This window comes from Aquarana catesbeiana, linkage group LG04 (genome assembly GCF_042186555.1).
Source record: "Aquarana catesbeiana isolate 2022-GZ linkage group LG04, ASM4218655v1, whole genome shotgun sequence".
In the NCBI taxonomy this organism is placed as follows: domain Eukaryota; kingdom Metazoa; phylum Chordata; class Amphibia; order Anura; family Ranidae; genus Aquarana; species Aquarana catesbeiana.
Genome location: NC_133327.1, coordinates 36,084,580 through 36,098,751, shown reverse-complemented (window position 1 = coordinate 36,098,751; position 14,172 = coordinate 36,084,580). Strand labels below are relative to the sequence as shown.

The 14,172-nt window shown below is 42.5% G+C and overlaps 1 protein-coding gene across 13 annotated transcripts in view; it reads right to left on the bottom strand.

Moving 5' to 3' along the window:
* LOC141139158 (DNA (cytosine-5)-methyltransferase 3A) overlaps positions 1–14,172 on the bottom strand; it is a 390,588-nt gene that overhangs the window by 58,791 nt on the left and 317,625 nt on the right. For all 13 annotated transcript variants that reach the window (XR_012243729.1, XM_073625034.1, XM_073625036.1 and 10 more), the window contains 5 exons: positions 10,595–10,751; positions 8,849–8,998; positions 6,656–6,700; positions 1,980–2,059; positions 312–424 (listed from right to left, as the gene is read on the bottom strand). Coding sequence is in view for 12 of the 13 variants with exons in the window: in XM_073625034.1 (XP_073481135.1) it covers positions 312–424; positions 1,980–2,059; positions 6,656–6,700; positions 8,849–8,998; positions 10,595–10,751 (545 nt within the window). In the remaining variant the exon portion in view is untranslated. The remainder of the gene's footprint in view (positions 1–311; positions 425–1,979; positions 2,060–6,655; positions 6,701–8,848; positions 8,999–10,594; positions 10,752–14,172) is intronic.

Sequence of the window (14,172 nt, the reverse complement as noted above, 5' to 3'; positions counted from 1 at the left end):
AAATTTAGTGCAGAAATCTCTCCAATGGAAAAAAGTGTCCAGGCAGTTCAATCAATCAATGATAATCTCATTAAAAAAAAAGTCAGAGAGGGGAATTAAAATAGAATCATCCTCTACTAGACGGCAGTACTGTTTCCTATTAATACGACTGACACTCACCAAATTTCACTCTACCATTCAAAATCAAATCTTTATGACTTGCTGAAAGAGCAGCTGAACGATACTGGCAAAATGGGGGAAAATTCAAAGTAGGTATTTTGTCGATCTTTACAAATCATCTGAAAAATGTTCTAAGAAATAGGCGCACTCACCTGCAGCAGTTATTGTTCCCACACATGAGCACCTCCCGCCCTCCACAGCAGATGGTGCAGTAGGACTGGTACCCGTCATCATCATACTGGTATGCACACTCTAGAAAGCAGTTCTGTAAGATAAGAAGAACAGCTTTAATGGCAGACAGGACATGGTTGGCTATTGGCCAATTCGGTGAAGAGGCAGAAGACACAGTGCTCTATAGCTTATGGTATTCTCCAGGCAGCGGAGGCTCTCTGCAAGAAAATTCTGTAAGCCCCAATTTAAAGCCGAACTGCAGGTAAACAGCTAAATTCACATATTACAATAGCCTCATCAGACTAACCCCAGACACTTTTGTGATTTATGCACTCCCGCCAGATAGGAGCATGATGCCAATTTCTCTTTTAGAAAACAGGGATACAGTGTTGTCATCTCCCCACTTGCAGCCTCGACAACAAAGTAGCAGCAACACACCTAAGCTGGCCATAGACGGATCAAAACTCAATTCATCTATGGGCAGGCTGGTTGTCGATCAGCTTCAGTACAACCAGCCTGTTGTGTTCTTTGCAATGTGATCACTACTGGCAGCTGTAGCCGCTAGCAGTAATCATTGTGTTCAATAACCCTGCAGGAGAGATTCCCCCATCAACAATGACTGTGTATAATCTATGGCTTGCCTTAAAGTGTTACTAAACCCAGGACCCTACATTCACGATATCTGGTCTCCCACAGTACACAGAACATGGAAATGCAATCATTTTAGTAAATATAAACAGATAAATACCTTTTCTTATCAGCAGTATGATTGGCCCTGTGCTGATGATATGCACTCGTCCAAAAAAAAAAACAAAAAAAAACCTCTCTAGCAATACACACCAAACTGAGCATGTGCAGCCTGACTCCAAAGACTCTGTGTTATCCGGACTTGTCCAGGGGGACAGTGCAGGGAGGGGAGGATCTGTGCATACAAGATCAAGCAGCTTTTTTACACAATGTGGAGGATTAACCCCTTAGGTTCCACAGTGAGTATAATAACAAGCATGCTTTACTGCATATACAGCCTGATTTTACTGTTGTGGATTTAGTAACACTTTTAAGTAATTAAATCAGCTCACTTTGCTCTCCTCCTGTAAGCACATATGCAGCTGATTGGCTCCTAGGGTTGCCCCTCCCTTACTGTCTTTGTTGTGCTGTACAGGGGATGAAAGGCTAACATGTAGATTCAGCTAGTAATGCTAGGTGTACATAAATATACAGTACATTTCATGATTTTTAAAGGAATTTACAACAAAACAACAGTGTCTCTGTAATGCTCACCTCTGGCCACTTTATACCTCTGTCTCCAGAGCTCCCCATCACTCTTTGCATTGTCACAGCCACCAAAAACATCAAGCATCACAGCAGAAAAGGCAGCAGTGACATCACCCTCTCTATCACATGATAGTGGTCGGCCTAGTGATTGGCAGATAGTCTTAAGCACTACATCATGGGAGGAGGTTCTATGCTCCACCATACCCAGAAACACCCGATATTTTGCAGCAGTGGACCCAGAGGAAAGAGTGTAGAAGGCTGCTGTAGAGATGTGTGTAAATTGGTCATTGGTGAGCTTTATAAACAGGTTGACAGGGTCTCTTTATTTGTGTTTCATTTTTATATGGTTTTGAAATTTAGCATTGTCTGATTACCTTGCAGTTTTGGCACATTCCTCCAATAAATAGCGGGTGTTCTAGGGTGACATTCAGACTGCCACAGGATATGCAGATATCTGCAAATACACAATAAAGAAATACTTCTTCGTTATATATGTATACGAAAGTGTGTAACATAGGTGGGCTGACAGTAAAGCACATCTGTTAAGTTAACCCCTTCCCACCTGGCCTATTGTAATATGGCAGCCGGGTGGGAGCCCTATTATCCTGGGAGGATTTCATCTGACATCCTCCCAGGATCGAGCCGCGCTCCGGTGCGATCTGTCACCAGCTATGTCCACTGGACACAGCCGATGACAGGTCACTGTACCAGCCGGATGCCAATACCATGTGATCGCTGTGGCCAATCACAGCAGATCACATGACAATTGTACACAATGAAAGGCTTTGATTCATGCCTTTCATTGTGTACTATTGTGATGAGCTCTGTGATTGGTCACAGTGATCACATGGTATAGACAAGGTCAATCAAAGCCCATCTGTACCATGTGATTAGCTGTGACTAATCAAAGCTAACCAAAATAATAAACACTGAATGAATAGTTTTCATTCAAAAAAAATGGTTGCTTATAACTGTAAAATTCACAGCTATAAGCAATCATAGTGTGTGTTTAACAAAAAAAATCCTGATCGCTTTCTCAGAGTCGTACAATGTTACTATGGTAACACTGTATTGCTCAGGTCACTGTATTAAAAAAAAAATGTAGAAATAAAAGAAAAAAAAGAAAAAATTTACAAAGGAAAAAAATTGGAAAATTATTATTTTTTTAAAAACATACTGTCACCAGTCAGTGTTTCTGATCACCGCCACACCAGCTATATGATGATCCTGTACTGCAATGGTGACATTGTGTAAAAAATTTAAAGAAATTGTAGAAAAAAAAAATGATGTATTGCTTCATCTTACAAAAAATTGTGACAAAAAAATTATAACTTCAAAAAACTCGCTATGCCTTGTACTAAATACCCTGGACTGTCTACTTTCCAAAAATGAGTAATTTGGGGTATATCTGTACTGTTATGGCATTTTTCAGGCCTCAAGCAATGAGACAGGCGGTCAGTACATCAGGATTTATCGATTTTCAGATATACCATTGTTTGTGGACTCTACAGTGCAACTTTCCTACAGACTAAATAATATACACTGATTTGACTTTTGGCCTAAATTTATGAAGAACAATTATTTATTTGCAAAATGTTATAACAGAAATGATGTGTTTTGTTTTAAAAATTTTCGGTCTTAGTTTATTTAGCAAAAAATAAAACAGCGATGATTAAATAACACTGAAAGAAAGCTCTATTTGTGTGGAAAAAAAATTATAAAAAAATTCATATGGGTACAGTGTTGCATGACAGCACAATTGTCATTCAAAGTGTGACAGTCCGGGAAGCTGGAAATAGGACTGGGCAGCAAGAGGATAAAAGAGTCCTGTATTGAAACAGTTAAATAAGCTCAGCATCCTTCAGAACACATTGGGTAGTTGGGCTAGAGGAAGTCAAAAAACATTTTATAAAATGTTCTCCAATTTACTGTAACAAGTATAAAATCTCTTCCTGGACTCCCCATATCATCGAATAAATCTCTGGACTAACAATCTGCGTACGTTTAGAAATGTAGGTAACCCTTAGGCTAACCATACATGGTCGAATCTTGAAAGAATTTTCTTTTGAAAATCAGAAAATCAGTGCGTTTTGTGATCCAATGGTGCCACCATTGATTTCGAAAATTCGACCAGCCAAGCCTTCAATTTCACCTCATGTTGCTACAGAAAAGAATTTTCGTGGCTGAGAATCTTCTTTTCTGTCTGGGAATTTTCTTTTCTTGCACATGCGCATTTTTTTTCCAAGCACGATTCTCCCATTATTGATTAGAAAATCATTAGTTTTTCGAAAAATTTCCAACATGTCTGATTACTCAAATTCGATGGCCGCACAAAAATCGGCTGTTGCTGCAGCCCACTAATGGTGCGAAATACGAATGAAAATTCTTAGATAAGATTTTCCAACGAAAATTCTTTCGAAATTCGACCCATGTATTGCCTGCTTTTGTTTGCTCAGGAAAGGATCCAATCTTTTTAAAAAATATTCCACTGTAACTGCAAGAACAGCTCCGATGCAAGACTATTCTATTACTTTTACAGTAAATAACATGTATTGCAAAGTTCTTTATTGCCCCCCCCCCCCCCCCATCCCGGTAGCATATACTTACCTATCCTTCTCCCCATTGTTGATCTATTCATCTGCCAGGAGCGAAGAAAATTTCTGCTACTGCCAAATATGGAATAAAATGTAACCTTTATCATATGACAATGCTGGGCCAAACACCAAGCATCAGCACTGTCACGTGTGTAGTGTCCAAAGCCCTGTTTAAGTTACCATTTGGGGCTTACACAGATTCTTCTCATAGAGCATAGGAAGGTTGAGTAGGTCCTTGATAAAATTTGCTCTTTGTAGAACTGACCTGTGCTGGTGTCTTCACCTCTCCCTGCTGCAGATGAATCTTTGTAGCAGCAATGTGTTTCTCATATGGGCTACATGTCTGCTGTTTTTGTTTTTTTTTGTCCCCCAAGCAAAGGACTTCTTCAACCCTTGAAACTTCTGAGAGTTTAACATTTCTATCTGCCAGATCATTTTTTTGCACCAATAGTACCTTGTCTCTGTGCAGGACCAGAAAAGGTTTGTTGCAGGATAAGGCTGCCAGTTAAGACACTTGGCCAACAGAGGAGATGGCCACAAGAAAAACAACCTTGCCAAGTCAGAGTAGAGAGTAATGTATCTGACTAAAATTCAAATAGGGGCTTCTTAAAGGGTAAGTTCACCTTTGCAAAAAATCTGGAAGGTGAACTTACAATGAACCCCCTCCTTATCCCCCCCAGTCCAGCTATACCAGAGTCCCTCGAGCCCCCGTGAGACACCGGGGGCGTCACTTTACCAGTCCGGGGAACTGAAATCCTGGCTTTCTCTCCCGTCCTCCAGCACGAACAGGACAGACTGTGCTGGTTCCGATGGGTCAGTGCTGCCAATGTGATGGTGCTGAGCAATTAGAATGACTCCTATCCGTACACGCCAAGAGGTACAGATAGGAGAATAAGCCATGGGGGCACTCGACGGGTGGGGGGAGGAGACGGGAGTGCAAGTGGGGGACCCGAGAAGCAGAGAATCGGGGCTGCTCTGTGCAAAACCATTACACAGAGCAGGTAAGTATAACATGTTTGTTCTTTCTTTTAAAATTGGCAACCTTTAGAATTATTTTAAGTGCCAAAAGAACAAGTATATCCTATGGAGTCAAAAGGGATTACGGCTACAGCGCGGATCTGCTTTGCCCGGAGGCTGTCAATAGACGTCTTTCCCTTTGCACACTCTCCGCGTGCCCCTTGCAGGGTGCGCGTGGTGATTACGGAGTCAATGAGACTTGGGTGATCACAGATAGGAGTATCTGGAGCCAATGATAGCTGATCACGTGATGTAAACAGAAGATAGGTAATCGTAAAAAAAAAAAGCCGGTCACCGGCTTCTGTTGAAGGGACATCAGTCCCGAAGAGGAAGAGGCAAAGCCCCCTCATATGTGCCCACCAGTACCGCCTGCCAGTGCCACGAATCAGTGCCCACCAGTACATAAGTGCCAGCAATCAGTGCCACCTATCAATGCTCACGAGTGCCGTCTATCAATGCCCACCAGTGGTGCAAACCAGTGCCACCTAGCAGTGCTGCCTATCAGTGCCCATCACTGCCAGCTATCAGTGCCGCCTACCAATGCCCTTCAGTGCTGCCTCTCAGTGCCCCCCAGTGCCGCCTATTAGTGCCCATCAGTGCCGCCTTATGAGTGGCCATTAATGCAGCCTATCGGTGCCCATCAATGCAGCCTCATCAGCGTACATCAATGAGAAAAATTACCTGTTTGAAAAATTTATTAACATAATATAAAACTTTTTTTTTTATTTTAATTTCGGTATTTTTTAATTTTTTTTTAACAAAGAATAAAAAAAAACAGAGGTTATCAAATACCACCAAAAGAAAGCTCTATTTGTGGGAAAAGAATGATAAAAATGAAATTTGGGTACAGTGTTGTATGACCGCGCAATTGCCGTTCAAAGAGTGACAGCGCTAAAAGCTGAAAATTGGTCTGGGCAGGAGGGGGGGTTTAGGTGCCCAGTAAGCAAGTGGTTAAAGAGGACCAGTTAGGAACAGGCAGTTTTGCATTCTGCCATTCCCAGGTGACAGTGCTTGGGCCTGGGCACAGATTGTGCAGGCACAAAGCTTGGGAAGGATGTTCAATGTTTGCTTCATAGTCAGAAGGTCGAGGTGTTCAAAGGTGCTGCATTTGGTAAGAGAAGGCTATAAAGGTAGATAGTGACAGCCACAGCTGCCTCCTATACAGTTGCAGTGTGTTACTTTTAAAGTAAATATTGCTTTAAAGAAAATCCCACATGAGGCTTTATAAAACTGTTAAGGCCAGAGAGCCATCTGTGACAATCATGTATTATCTTCCTGAAAAAGTCTCATGACTGGTAGATGAAGAACATAGATGATATAGACTGAAGATATATTTATGGCGAAGATTTAAACCCGAATTAAAAACATTATGCAGCTAGTAACTGTTCATGGCAGCGATGGGACTGGGAAACACAGTGTCACAGGAAGGAAAGACTCACCTTCAATGTGTCTGCACTTCTGTCTAACTTCATAGACCAGCCTCTCTGGAAAACAGCAAAAAAGATAGTGAAAGGGGAGCTGGATAAACCTAAGAGAACTGGTAACACTATATGCAGATGGTCTTCACTTGCTCGGCTACAACATGCTTTTTTTAATCCACTTGCAATGTGCCTTTGAAACTCCAAGAGAATAACAACTCTGAATCCTCTGGGGCTGACATCACATCCAAGGTGGAGATGCCTGGCAACAGTCTCAAGGCTTTTGGATGTCTTCACAAGGGTGGCTTTTACAGGTAAATAATATGCATACAATACATTAAATGCACATATAGGGGTTGATTTACTAAAGGCAAATAGACTATGCACTTTACAAAGTGCAGTTGCTCCAAATCTCAGTAAATGAGTTAAAGCTTCACTTTGCAAAGAATATCCAATCACATGCAAGGAAAATAAAAAAAACTGCAATTTTGCTAGCACGTGATTGGATGATGGAGGTCAGCAGAACGTCTGCTCATTTACTAAGCTCTGGAGCAACTTCACTTCCAGAGTGCACTGCACTTTGCAAAGTGCACAGTCTATTTGGCTTTAGAAAATCAACCCCATAATCTTATGGCAAGGTTTTCCTTGAAACAAATGGTGTGGTGACGGTCTTTTAAATCTCAAAGTGAAACTCAATTTTGCTTTAAAGACTTCAAAAAAGCTACTTATTGAAAGCTTTGCAAAAGCTTGCAGTAGATACTGCTCAGACAAGTAGAGGTCCACATGTACAAGGCCTCAGGAAAAATACTCTGTATAAGCTGTGCAGGAAAATGGTACAAGTTCAACAATTTCATATTTTTGATCTCTGTAAAGTACCCCCAGCCAGAGCAGAAAATCCTGTGTCCTGCACTAGGCTGTAGAGTTGAACCCTTGCTACCTGTGTAGAAACAGTGGTCTCTCCGCAAGATCCAACACAGCCATGGCTAGGCAGCCCTATAGCCCTGAAAGCAAGGGGGAACGTGAGCTTTGCTAACTAGAGAGCTGTAGTTTATTTATTATAGGTATTTATATAGCTCCATCAATTTACACAGAGCTTTACAAACTATTCATCAGTCACTGCCCTAAAGGAGCTTACAATCTAAGGTCCATAGGTGTGCCCAGCCTACAACTCAAACACATGCGTGTAGGTATGTGTGTATATTTTATATATATATATTCAGACACACACAATCTTTTAAAGAGTTTTTTTTTTACTGTTTTAATACATTTTACATCTTCTGGCAGAATTGGTCAGAGGGGGTGAGAGAGAGAGAGGGGGATGAGAGAGAGGGGAGAGAGGAAAAAAGGGATGTGAGAGAGAGAAAAGAGGATGAGAGAGAGAGAAAAGGGGGGCGAGAAAGAGAAAGGGGTGTGTGGGAGGGTGAGAGAGAGAGAGAGAGAGAGAGAGAGAGAGAGAAAAATGGGGTGAAAGAGAGGGTAAAAATGTCGTGAGAGAGAGAGCGAGAGAGGGCAGGGTAAGAGAGAGAGGAGGTGAGGGGGTAAGAGAGATATGGATTACCTGTAGATATGGATTACTCTGGGTGTGTAGTGTGTGACAGGGCACAGTGGGTCCCCCTTCCCCTCTGGTTCCATTTGCCCTGCACACTTCTGTACACTGGATGGTGCTAGTGCATGAGGAGATTAGGTTGTGCCCAGGCACACCCAGCACCCCCCCTGTGCACGCCTATGCTAAGGTCCCTATCTCACATGTACACACTAGAGCCAACTAACCATCTTACCTGCATGTTTTTGAAGTGTAGGAGAAAACCCGACTGATGAATAGAAGATGTGCCAATCACTAATCCCAAATATGTATATTTTATTAGTGCATAATAAATTGTGATAAAAGGGGGAAGATTAGAGCAGTTCACCATTCTCACACAAAGAATAAGAGTCCTCAGCGGCTCAGTGCAGGACACAGAATTTTTGTCTATTAAAGGGGGGTGCTTTACAAAGACAAGTAATATTAAAATATTGAACACTTACCATTATCCTGTACACTGAATTTATACAGCACACTTTCCCCAAAAGTTCAACTAGGGTTTAAAGGGTCAATGGCCTCTCAAACAATAGTATTATGTGGCATTTTTAGCATACCTAACGTGATATCACAGCTTGATGAATCATTGCTGTAACTTAGGCATGGAACCATCGCCTGCGGTCATCAGGACATACCTCGCGTGCGCTCATCAATGATCTCTTTCACTTTCGGCTTCTCCACTGTGCTTTTACGAGGTTTCTTGGCAGGAGGAGGCGGGGCATAAGCTGCGGCTTCGGGTTCCACCCACATTTCTGTGTAAACTTCTTTGTACGGATTGCGTTCCTCTGTATATAACAAATACAATATATGAATTCACTGACATTACATCAGCACAAAATAAATAAAAAAATTGAAGCATTGATGACAGTTCCCACCATGCACTGAGGTGGCCTCAGAGTAGGAATGTTTTTTGTGCTGTTATACCTCAAAATGAACACTAGGTGTCACAAAACACCAGACTCGCTACAAAATACAGAAAACTCAGCAGGCAACTTCCAGAAGATCAAGTTATGCGTTTACTAATTCCTTTTTGGTCATGAGCAGCAGAAGTGACTGCATAGATTATATATCAGATTCCAGGGTATGCAAATCACTGTGTATCAATGGACTGGGTAAAGCAGACAATCTCAGGATAACAGTGATTCACCTGAAATTATCTGATTTGCTCCAATTAGCTAATAATCACAGCAGTTTCATAAAGGAGAAGGGATAAGAGAGTCAACCTGCATGGTGTGCAATGGTTAGTATAAAAGACACAGACAGTCCTCCCTTCCTGCAACAGGGTTGAAACTCAGCACAGCCTTTTCTACTATCCCATGGTGTAACCAGAACACACATAAAAAGCTGTTTGCTTTACATATCATTGAGTTGTCCTTTTCACTTGGAGTTCTCCGTGTATACAGCAAAGTGGTAATTGAGTGCAGAGAGGAAGGGGGAGCTTTAAAAAAAATATATATATTATTGTTTATTCTATTTTTACACTTTCCCTTATTTTTTTTTTATCACTTTTATTCCTATTACAAGGAAAACCTCCCTTGCAATAGGAATAGAGCATGAAAGGTCCTCTTTAGGGAGAGATTGGGGGTCTATAAGCCCCCACATATTTCCCCTTTTCTGGAAAGCCCGAGATCATAAAAAAATTCAAATCTCAGGCTTTCGAGCAAAATAAATGACAGTGTTTATATCTGGCGGCGATGGAAGTGACATCATGATGACGCTTCCGGCCTCCGAGGGTCATGGAGCTGGCCGGGGCCCATCTGGTCCCTGGCCAGCTCTATGGTAAACCGCCGCCACCAGCGGATTCATTTTCTGGCTCCCCGATCGAACGGGAGAAACCAGAGAAGCATGGGAGGGCGGCGGGAGGGGACGCTGGCTTTTATATGTAAAGGAATCGACAGCTGGAAAAAAAGATATCTGGTTGATGTCTGTAGCTGCAGGCATCATTCAGATATTTCCACTCAAACTCCAGGACGTCATATTGTGTCCACCTAAGGAGAAGTAGTTAAAGAGACACAGTCACCTGTTCAATCAGGGCAGGTTAACAGCGTTTTCTGACAGCTCACTGTCCATTAGAATAACAGAGTGAGGGCTCAGAGGAAGCAAGGAGTAGGTGAAAGAGCATAGATAACTGAGTATACCTTGCTGGGAGAATGGTGGGCCATTAAAAAACAATGTTACTTTGCCCTTTATTGTTAATAAATACTGTTGATAACTGAAAAAGGACTTTCTGAGTTGGTTCACAAATCCCATACAGTATCACATATCTAATTCCCTCCCATACCGATTGTTATATGCATGCATGCTGCACAGTCCATGCAGAAAGTACAGCAGTGCCTTTATGCCTGGAACCATATTACAAGCTCCATAGTGCATTGTCTCACCTTCAGGGGGCTCCAGGGCCTTGGGTCCGGATGGTTGGAAGCCGCCAAGGGCCCATTCAATCATCTGCTTGTTCTGGAGTTCTATAGATTTGGAGGAATCGCTCTCGTCATTTTCAGGGCATGATGGGAAAACCTTCCCGGCTCGAGTGCTGGCCACCTACAAGACACAGAAAGTCATGATGTCCTTGAAATGGCATGTCAAATGCAAATGAATCAATGGGCTGGAATGAGTGACATTAAATGTTCAGCTGGTCACATTAAGTCTACTGAGGACAACTAATTCCAGAAAAAACAGATTTTAGCGCTTTGGTAATTAAAGGGGTTGTAAACCCTTGTGGTTTTTCACCTTAATGCATTCTATGCATTAAGGTGAAAAACCTTCTGTAGTGCTGCAGCCCCCCTGTGCCCCCGTTTTACTTACCTGAACCCGTTTTTCTTCTCCCAGTGGACGAGTACACCAGCTCTAGCCGGTGTCTCATGTCCTGTTCAGACAGATTGATAGCAGCACAGCCATTGGCTCCCGCTGCTGTCAATCAAATCCAATGATGCGGGCACCAGGGGGCGGGCCCGAGTCCTGCTTCCCGTGTCAAAAGACACAGAAGCAGGACACGAGAGCGGACCCACCTGCACAGGTGTCCATGAAGGGGAGCACTTCTCGGACGGGGCACTCAAGAAGAGGAGGAGCCAGGAGCGCCGCAAAGGGACCCCAGAAGAGAAGTGTGCATAACCAACTGCACAGCGGCGGTAAGTATGACATGTTTGTTTGTTTTTAAGAAAGTGAACCTTTACAACCCCTTTAACATTAAAATAACAATTGCAATGTATAACATTTTATGCCAGAGAAAGCAAATCTGTGCTGTGTCAATGCAGTGGAAAGCAACAGGTTCTCATTAATGCTCCCTCTCCAGCAGCACCAATAGCTGTCAGGAATGTAGAGAAATAGTCAATCCTTCAAGGTACAGGGAGCATGTGGCTTCCTCTTAGGTGACAGTGCTGGTGCTTAGTCCAGTGCTGTCACATGGAGGTAGGGAGACCGTTCCTAGCCATATATAAGCTCCTAATATGAGTGACTTTGAGTTTACACAGGGTTTCCTTTGTTCCATTATTTCCCTCCACGAACCCAATTTTCTTGAAACAGGCATTGGGTGACTACTGGGGAAGACAGTAGAAGAAAAAAATGTGAGTGCAGCGCTTGTGCAATTGTGTATTCCAATACTAAGAAAAAGGGAAAAAAAAGAAATTCTGAAATGGTAATAGTATGAAAATAAAAAACTAAGGTAGAGTTCCAATGCATGAAATTGGAAAACTACAGCCAAATAAAGTGAAAGACATATAAAATGCGAATGTTGGCTCAAATTTGTCTTGCATACACACGGGTCGCACAAAGTTGAACGCGGTGACGTAAAACGCGTACGTCGGGACTATAAACGGAGAAGTAGCCAATAGCTTTCGTCTCTTAATTTATTCTGAGCATGTGTAGCACTTTGTGCGTCGGAATTGTCCACACACGTTTGGAATTTACGCAAATGGATTTTGTTGTCGGAAAATTTTAAAGCAAGCTCTCAAACTTTGTGTGTCGGAAATTCCGATGGAAAAAGTCCGATGGAGCCCACACACGGTCGGAATTTCTGACAACAAGCTCCGATCGCACATATTCCGTCGGAAAATCCGACCGTGTGTACAGGGCATAAGTGTTATCTCCAAACGGAAAGAACACCCAGGGTCTTCTTCGAAGAAGGGGCAGAAATGCCAGGCCCAGGGTCTTCTTTCCTCTTGGGGACAACACTTAGTCCCGGTTCACACAGGGGCGGCACGACTTGCAGGTCGCCTCACCGAGGCGACCTGCACACGACTTCAGCGGCGACTTGCAAAAGGACTTCTGTATAGAAGTCAATGCAAGTCGCCTGAAGTCGCCCCAGAAATGCTACAGGAACCTTTTTCTAAGTCGGAGCGACTTGCGTCGCTCCTATTAGAACGGTTCCATTGTACAGAACGGGAGGCGACTTGTCAGGCGGCTAGGTCGCCTGACAAGTCGCTCCTGTGTGAACCGGCACTAAGTCTATCGGTCATTCTACACTTATGAACAGGAGTGACATGGATCCAGCAGCTTCAGACATCTTATAGGTTTTTGGGTGACAGAATTCCCTGTGCTTGGTGAGACGGCCTTTGTGGTCATTTAAGGTCGGTAAGGAGACTACATACTCACTTTGGGTGTAAAGCACTTTGGAGGAGGGATTTCTCTTCGCGATTTTTTATTGATATCTCGTTTCTATATTTGTATGAAAATCTACTGGCTAATTTCTCATCACATGAATATTTATTTGGGACTGTGCTTCAGGATCTCAATTTTCATTCTTGGGACTCTGCCTTAGTCTTTTCTCTCAGACTTTTTTCACCAAATGTTTTTGAGAATTTTTATTTTTTGTATATGATGCTAGATATTGCCTATATAATTATGAGCACTTCTTGTTGGTTTTTTAGTATCTATTAGCGTTTGTTTATTAGTTTGATCTCAACATATCATTATTTTTTATTTAGAACACGTTACTTGTGATAACATTTTATATGTCTTTCACTTTATTTGGCTATAGTTTTCCAATTTCATGCATTGGAACTCTACCTAAGTTTTTTATTTTCATACTTTTTTCACCATTTCAGAATTTTGGTCAAAAATATTTCTTTTTTTCTCCCCCTTTTTCTTAGTATTGGAATACACAATTGCACAAGCGCTGCACCCACATTTTTTTCTGTTTATCTGAGTTTTGTATTTAAGACTTTTGGTGCTGGCAGCTTTTCATTTATTTGATTCACTTTTAGTTTCTTATACTCACTTCTAGCGCAGCGATAACCTTCGGGTTCTTTTTTACCATTCTGCTATTTTTGAAGACAGTAGTAGGTCAGCACTGAGAAGGACAGTAGTAGGTCATTATAAAGAAGGGAAATAGCGGGTTAGTATTGGGTAGAGCAGTGGTTTTGTACAGAGTAGGGCAGTAGTAGGATAGTATCAGGAGTGTGTCAGTACTGACAAAGATAGGAGTGGGTAAGTATTAGGTAGAGCTGTAGTGCATCAGTATTGGGAAGGGCACTAGTGGGTCAGTGTTAGGAAGGGAAGTAGTAGCTCAGTATTGGACAGGACAGTAGTAGGTCAGTAGATGGTAGGGCTGTAGTGAGCCGGTATTGGGAAGGGCAGTAGTAGCTCAGTATAGGACAGGACAGTAGTGGGTCAGTAGATGGTAGAACAGTAGTGGGTCAGTATTGGGAAGGGAAGTAGTAGCTCAGTATTGGACAGGACAGTAGTAGGTCAGTAGATGGTAGGGCAGTAGTGGGTCAATATTGGGAAGGGCAGCAGTAGCTCAGTGTTGGACAGGACAGTAGTAGGTCAGCAGATGGTAGAACAGTAGTGGGTCATAATTGGGAAGGTCAGTAGTAGCTTAGTAATGGACAGGAGAGTAGTGTGTGAGTAGACCGTAGGGCTGTAGTGGGCCAGTATTGGGAAGGGCAGTAGTAGCTCAGTATAGGAAAGGACAGTAGTAGGTCAGTAGATGGTAGAACAGTAGTGGGTCAGTATTGGGAAGGGC